The sequence below is a fragment of the Sinocyclocheilus anshuiensis genome, unplaced genomic scaffold, assembly GCF_001515605.1.
Source record: "Sinocyclocheilus anshuiensis isolate Anshui unplaced genomic scaffold, SAMN03320099.WGS_v1.1 scaffold1203, whole genome shotgun sequence".
Taxonomy (NCBI): Eukaryota; Metazoa; Chordata; class Actinopteri; order Cypriniformes; family Cyprinidae; genus Sinocyclocheilus; species Sinocyclocheilus anshuiensis.
The window spans coordinates 493890-502015 of record NW_015539980.1 but is presented as its reverse complement, the minus strand read 5'-3'; the positions used below and the strand labels follow the sequence as shown (position 1 = coordinate 502015).

The 8126-nt window shown below is 34.2% G+C and overlaps 1 protein-coding gene across 10 annotated transcripts in view; it reads right to left on the bottom strand.

Moving 5' to 3' along the window:
- LOC107687112 (1-phosphatidylinositol 4,5-bisphosphate phosphodiesterase eta-2-like) overlaps positions 1–8126 on the bottom strand; it is a 137246-nt gene that overhangs the window by 13577 nt on the left and 115543 nt on the right. For all 10 annotated transcript variants that reach the window (XM_016484312.1, XM_016484310.1, XM_016484309.1 and 7 more), the window contains 8 exons: positions 7199–7306; positions 6395–6547; positions 4320–4418; positions 3955–4055; positions 3762–3847; positions 2460–2645; positions 2060–2167; positions 740–864 (listed from right to left, as the gene is read on the bottom strand). In XM_016484312.1, the coding sequence (XP_016339798.1) occupies positions 740–864; positions 2060–2167; positions 2460–2645; positions 3762–3847; positions 3955–4055; positions 4320–4418; positions 6395–6547; positions 7199–7306 (966 nt within the window). The remainder of the gene's footprint in view (positions 1–739; positions 865–2059; positions 2168–2459; positions 2646–3761; positions 3848–3954; positions 4056–4319; positions 4419–6394; positions 6548–7198; positions 7307–8126) is intronic.

Sequence of the window (8126 nt, the reverse complement as noted above, 5' to 3'; positions counted from 1 at the left end):
TCAACATATTCTGTTACACCAAATACACAAAATAATGATCTTTAAAAAAGCATCATATGACCCCTTTAATAAATGTCACTAGTCTTATTTTGCATGAATCATCAGTGCACATTGTGCATCAGTGCACAAAAAAATCATAATTTTTTTTTTTGGATATCAGTTTACTTTTCACAATCCTTTCAAACCCTAAATAAAATGAATAAAATTGATAAAATTAAGTCCCCCTCATTATTCCTCACTGAATATTCAGTTTAACTCAGAAATACTTTACAATATGGAAGTTAAATGCATTGTAACCTAATTATAAATGTTTCCATGGTGTGCATGAATTGCAGGGATGAATCAGAGGCATTTAAATTTGTCCTATCAATATCAGTCATAATGAGAAAACTTTAAGGAATCTGATGCGTGTTTTATGTTTCACTTCAGTAGTGTGTGCTAAAGAAACCTGACACTCAAAATAAGCTTTAAAACTAAAATGAAAGGCAGCATGATTCAGAATTATTGCAATGATAGATGTGATAGACAGACAGATAGACAGATGAAATTGTGGTGGACATCAATCGTGTTGGCAGGCTGCTCTGATCCACAGGCTCAATGAAATCCCATGAAGCAGGGTAAACCCACAGTGAGTGACAGCTTTAGTGATTATAATGGGATTTAAAATGTTCTACTATTGTCACGCTGCTCATTTTCTATGTACAATCTGAACACCAGTTTTGTTGTTTTCTTGATTTACCTCTCCTCGGTCACCCAGCATGGAGTCTTTAGGCTTGGGTAATTGCTGGCCGCTGATGATCTTAAGAACCAATTGTTTTTTCAACCGCCCTGGTAAAGGATCCTCAGCCACTGGATTAAATGAACCTGCAAGACCAAAGAAAGGACACAATTCTGTACTTACAATTCCATAATCATATCATAACATCAACAACTCTTTGCAAAATTCCTAGTTTGCTTTGCTAATACACTTACAGTAGATTCACAAACACTGACTTATATTACTTAACTTGATCTATTGAATGTTTCCTAAATTAACTGTTGTCCACTGTTATTTGTTTTAAAATTTCTTGTTAATTTCTTTGATAAAAAGGCAGTCTTTTGTAATGGAATTTTCTATTATAACGAATGTAATTTGTTGATATAAACATTGTATTATAATGATTTTGTGATGTTAAATTAATAATATAATATAATATAATATAATATAATATAATATAATTAATGCTGTCAAACGATTAATCGCATCCAAAATAAAAATTTTTGTTTACATAATATATGTGTGTGTACAGTGTATGTTTATTATGTATATATAAATACACACACATGCATGTATATGTTTAAGAAAAATATGCTAAGTTTATATATTAAATATATTTATATATGATATAACTTATATGAATATAAATATATACATGTACATACATGTAGATATTTTCAAAATATATGCTGTATGTGTGTCTTTATATATACATAATAACACAGCACACACACATATATTATGTAAACTAAAACTTTTATTTTAGATGCAATTAATCGTGATTAATCTTTTGACAGCACTAAATATAATATAATATACTATTTTAAAAATGACAATAACAACAGCTTAGCAATATGCTCCTTGTGCATCTACACTACAATGAAATATAACAAAATCTGGGTAACACTCTACTTAAAGCCTTCATGCATGATGCATTATAAAAGTTTTCATAATGTATGTTATAATGCATTATATCTTTTCATTAATAATTGTAACCCAAGATGAAATGCATTATAATACTTGAAAGTTTGTATGTCGTGTTTTAATGCGTTATATTTTTGAAAAAGTGTAACAATGAAATAGATAAGTATTATAATGTGTTACAATTATTCATGAGATCATACAATGCATTGTAAGGTTCATTACAGAGCATAAGTAATGCATTAAAAAACGATATTATAATGCATTATATATAGAGACTTTAAGTGTTACCAAAATCTGAAGCAGGAAGACATTAATACAGACAGACATACAACATCAGTGACCAAAAAAAACAAGCAAACTAGTAATGTAAGCACTCACCTTCACACATACAGGAAGGTTTCAGGATGTAACCACAGTTGCCGTTGCAATAAAACTTGGCTCTGTTGAGCTGCAGCACTCTGCCCTCTGTCTGGTAGTTCAAAGCCACTGCATAAAAGCCATCAAAATTCAATGACTATTAACGATTAATATTTACAAGCATCTCTCTGGTGTTAGGGGCAATTTCAGCAATTGAAGTCATAACAAAAATGTTCCCTATTTATTATAAGCATTTCCTGTAAATCCAGTAGTGTCTTCCAAGAATTGAACCATTTTCATATTAAATTAAACTACTAGAGCGTAGCACTGAGCAGCAGGTTCCCAGTATGTTTCAGCCATACTGTTTATTCTTGGTTTCTCCATTAAACCGAAATATTTGTTTGTGGGTGGACTGGCATACCCAGATGGCAGCCGGTGCTCCAGAAGGGCTGTGGGTTGAAGTTGCTGGAGTCCACGCGGTACGGGGAGGGGTAGATACGTGAGAGCTGGCGCTGGTTGAATCGCATGAACTGCACCGGCTTCTGCTGCATTAACTGATGGGCCTTGGTCTCGCTCATCGATGACACCTGCCAACCGCTGCTGCCCACTGCAGTGCAACACAACACACATGCATCAGATGTGAAAACATACACTGGCCATACACTTCAAAAGGTTCTTCACAGCGATGCCATAGAAGAACCATTTTTAGTTCCATTCAATCAAAGGTTCTTTAAAGAACCATCTCTTTCTTACCATTTTATAATCTGAAGAACCTTCTTTTGCCACAAAGAACCTTTTGTGAAACAGAAAGGTTCTTCAGATGTTAAAGGTTCTTTATGGAACCATTTAGACAAAAAAAGGTTCTTCTATGGCATCTTGAAGCACCTTTATTTTTAAGAGCATATGGAGGATGAGTGCCATTTAAAAAATAATGAAGGATCAGTTTATTAATTTGAAAAATATAAATTGTAAATAAAGAACCACTTTACAAATAAAAACAATAAAACATAAATATGATATTTTTTTTTCTTTAAATGTAATTTAAAACAAGAGAAACATTTTAAAATTGCATATTTCACATAAATAAATAAACTTGACACACCTGATCACAGCATAATTGCACACCAAATCACATGAAAACTACACTTTTTTTTTGAGGTTGTAAATAAAACAAAGATTATTGTAGTATACAATAAATTTATACAAATAAATTTTACAATAAAATTCTATCTAAGTATTTCCACTCTAAAATTTAATCTTTAATTTAATGTGTTACTTGCTGTTTCTTTGTAATAATTTGTGAAATGTAACAGCAATTTCTGTGTGGAAATTTTATCCAAATGTTTTTTCAGTGTAATGTACTTTAAACTGAATTTTCATATACAACCCTTGATAATAAAATAAATGAAACCTTTCTTTTTCTGATTGGACAGACGCTATTGGAAGAGAGCTGAACTGGACGATGACATCACTCAATCACCAATGTATTGACTCTTTGATATTGTCCTCTTGCGTTTTTGAGAAACTATTTTTGAAACTATAGCTTTGACACAATCTGCATTGTATAAAGTGGTATATAAATAAAGGAGACTTGACTTCATCGTGTAAGTGGTCCTCTTAGAGCCTAAATACATAGGGCCTAAGATACATTTTTCATCAACTTCATAATTCTGAATCTCACAGGAAGTTTGAGATTTTCACGTATATTTTCTGTTCTTCTCACCTTGTGCCTCAAAGTCCGGTGTGCCCACAGATTTCGTGTATACCAGATCAGAAAGTGCTCTTGACAACTTCATTGTTTTTTTCTTTCTGTTAAAACAGATTACAGTTACAGACATCAATGATAAATCATAAACTATTTAAGCACATTTATGACTATATCTAAACCCACACACCATGAGCGATTCTAACAGTACCTGCTGTGATGCACTGGTGCTTTAGACGCCCCACTCGAGCTCTCCTGATCCGTGTCCGTGTCTTCAAAACTGGAGGACTTCCTCAGTTTACTTGTCTTTTTCTAAAGTGAACAGATGGAGTTGAGGTGATGCAATGTTAATTAAGTCAGCATGTCACAAATAAACTCTGAATTTATTACACAGCTGAATGTAGTATTCCAGGGAGCCATATACACATGTTATTATTTCTATTAATCATTCATTCTGTATGAATAATCGATATAGGCAGAAGACGGATACATTTTTCAGTGTGTGCAGTATGTAGTTATGGAAGGAAACATTGTTTGGTTTAGTCCATATGCATAATAATCTATATGTAAAACTACCTTGCGTTTGGAGAAGCTCCCCATGAAAGATCTACCCAGACGTTTGTTGCCACCAACGTTGGCCTCGTCTCCAGTGTCAGTGCTGTCTTCTGCTTTTCCCTTTATTATAAAAAAGATGCATCACAGTGAAAATATGGACAGGAATATATACATAAATATACCAAATATAATTTGGTATAACATTATCATGACAGTAAATGTAAAAAATGATATTCATCAAATCGACATTTTTAAAACGAAAAAAAAAAAAAGAATTTGGAAAAAAGAAATAATAATAAATATTATATTATATATATATTTTTTGTATATGTTGAATCAGACTTTTATAGTTCAGACTCGAGTGGAGGAGTGAGAAAAAAAACTAAACAAAAACTGAGCAAAAGTATGCAATTTGTTCCAGTTGATATTTATATGGCTGAAAAAGGTAAGATGAAATTCTGATAGCCTGGAATGTAAATCAATGCGAGCTTTATAACAGTACAGCAGATACTTCAAATAAAAGACATAAATATCAGTTGTCACTCGAAATCTGCTAATAACATGTCTTAAAAAAATTATATTTAAATGCTAGTTTTATGATCAAAGCTTTGTAGTTTATGTTGTGGTATAACGCAACGAAATGATGATCGAGAGAACAAATAAACATTTCTCAAAAGCCTGTTGTATGATATTTTCACATTTAAACGTGATTTTTCAAATATATAGGATCAACTATAAATCAGATGACACAAGGCATGTTGTAGATTGTGAACAATAGGTTTGTCAGCAAAGTTTTTGCCTAACAAATATGAGAGATACAATTCTGTAGCAGATGGACAGCAGACTTATTCTTTGACACAACAATCACTAGGTGGCGACAGCAAACTATTCATTGAAAATATACAGTAAATGGGACTTATCATGGAGAGCAGGATTTTTCTTGCTGGAGCGATAACATTTTTAGTTTTAAGGGTACATGAAACAGACTGTTCAATTCTAGGTGTCAAGGAGAGGGTGGACTTTAGGGGGAAAATGTTATAAATGTATAGCATATGGCCAATTTAAGCATGCTCGCCTGTATCTCTGTGGGCCGTCAAGGACGGTGGTGTGGCACATGCTGAGAAAAAACCCTGTGTCTTATTTGGATACGCCTCGAGTGAGTCCTTAAATAACCACACAGCACACATCTGTACAAGGACAAAACTAAGCTAATTAAAGCAGTTGCTGAATAGTTTAAATGAGTGAAATGTAAGAGAACAGGTACGACTGTTTTGTACTATGATTATCATGGTCCATTTAGGTTATGATTACTTTCTGTCTGTCTATCTAAATAAAAAGTGTTAGTAATAGTGATTAAAGGGATAGTTCACCCAAAAACGAAAATTTGATGTTTATCTGCTTACCCCCAGAGCATCCAAGATGTAGGTGACTTTGTTTCTTCAGTAGAAACTCATTCGGGAGTGGTGACTTTCCACGTATTCCCAACTTCTGAGCCTGCTCGCCTGAAGTTATGGTTGATTGCTCTTTGGCTGGATATCAACACACCCATTAACGTAAACTACGCCAGAGCGCGTACACACCTCAAGCACCGGATGCCGTGCGCGCACTCAAGCCAGTTGGACATAGTGGTGAATTCGAGGTAAAAAATTATATAAATACTGTTCGGTTTCTGGCACAAACCGATCGTTTCGTGTCTTAGGACATCAATGTGTCGTCACGAGCCGCAGGGTTCAATTTGGATTTGTCTGTGCATGGTTTTTTTACTCTCATAGATTTTGTTACCATTGCCATGCATTATACGACTGATAGACTGCAAAGGTTGGACTTAAAAATCATAATTTGTGTTCTACTGAAGAAACAAAGTCACCTACATCTTAGATGCCCTGGGGGTCAGCAGATAAACATAAAATTTTCATTTTTGGGTGAACTATCCCTTTAAGTCAACAGTAAACAAACTACAGTACATTGATCTACATGCATAGAATAGAAACTAGAACACAATGCAAGCAGAAGTGAATGTGGTAACATTTCCTCTCCTGGAAAGGAAGGAGTGCCATGTATGTACAGGTGCTGTGGGTGAAGTACAGCATATTAACCTTCATCGGTGATTTGTCATGTTTTCCCGCCGGCGGCAGGGCTGCGATGGTAAAACTGTCCGGATCTTCCCGGTCACGAATCTTTGACTCCTTCATGAGGTTATCTAATTTTTTCTTTGCAACATTTTCCGCCTGCTTCCTGTTCATAGACGTCTGGAAATGGAGACGGAGAGAGAAGTGAATTCGAATGGACTTAAAATTAGCATCGTAACAGCGTCTGCAGGGAACATGAAGGTCAAAAGCATTCATCAAAATATCTAGGTTAGTTCAACTGAAGTCTTGACCTAATTTTACACACAGAGAAAAATGCACGACAAATATTCACTTGCCAAAATGCCATGTTTTATTTTTACATTAAGGCACTTAAGAGAGAGGAGCTTTCATTCAAAATGCACGAGTCTTTGAGGTTTCACCAAGAGCCTTTTGCATAAAGTACAATTGAAACGTCGTGCTTAAAGAACATGACAGATGTAGAATTGAAGATTAGCGTGAATCTCATTAAACTTTCTATAACTTGACCAGGTGATATTTCAGCCTCAAATGAAAAGAAAGTAAAAAACAAAAACAAATATATTTCGCATTAAGAAAATGAAGACTAACTTTAGTACCATTAAAGGTATTGCATTTGCATTTGCAACATTATTTTCATGACAATTAAATATATTAAATCTCTTGAGCTGTTCAAAATTCTAACATGCTACTCTTACTTTTTTTAATGCAATGCACTCGATTTCATCTTCTATTTCCAGTGGTAAATGAACATTATTTACTCTTTTGTGCACCACACCATCTAACAATACTTACATCTCCATTAATCAGCTTACAGTCATCCTCCATCTCATCGGCGCTGTCTTCATCAGACACGTCGCCCTCCTCTGCATCCTCGTCTATATTTGGGGGCAGTTTTTTACCCTATGAGCAAACATACAGAAAACATGTCAATACAAGATTTGTGAAATGTGTTTTCATTTATATCTCACACTAGTTCAGAGTAAACTCTGTAGTGGTCCAAAGCACTGTTCTGCTTAATAAGGAAAAAATAACATTCATTGATAGGCTTGTTTGAGGATCTCAACCAGCCCCATTCAGCAACATGGTTCAACCAGTTGCATGGGTTTGGGACAGGACTATCTCATACCAATGGCAGATGGGACAGTGATTTTGAGAAAATAAAGGTATAAGGTATGTTCAACTTCAACTGAGGTTAGCTTTAACATTCGGCAAGGGAGGAGTTGAAAACAGAGCCGTCAGGTCGAACACTTTCTGCTTCCAACAGTGATGCTTGTGTGGTGTTTGCTTTCTTTATCGCAGTGGATTAAATGCAATATTAATTAAATGCAGACATTTTTATGAAACAACGGAAACACTTTTCGGTCGCACTTTATTTTAAGGTCCAATTCTCACTATTAACTAACTATAAACTAATACTTTTACCTCATTAAACTCCTAATTTGCAGATTATTAATAGTTAGTAAGATAGTTCTTATGTTTAGGTATGGCATATTTCAGGGATTTAAAATATGGTCATGCAGAATAAGGCATTAATATGTGCTTTATAAGTACTAATAAACAGCCAATACGCTAGTAATATGCATGCATTTTCTTTTTCTTTCTTTTTTATGAGCTGTTTAGATCAAGCGAGCAATCGCTTTTTAAACTATAATATGATGACACAAACAAACATATTCGGTCACACTTTATTTTAAGGTCCAATTCTCACTATTAACAAACC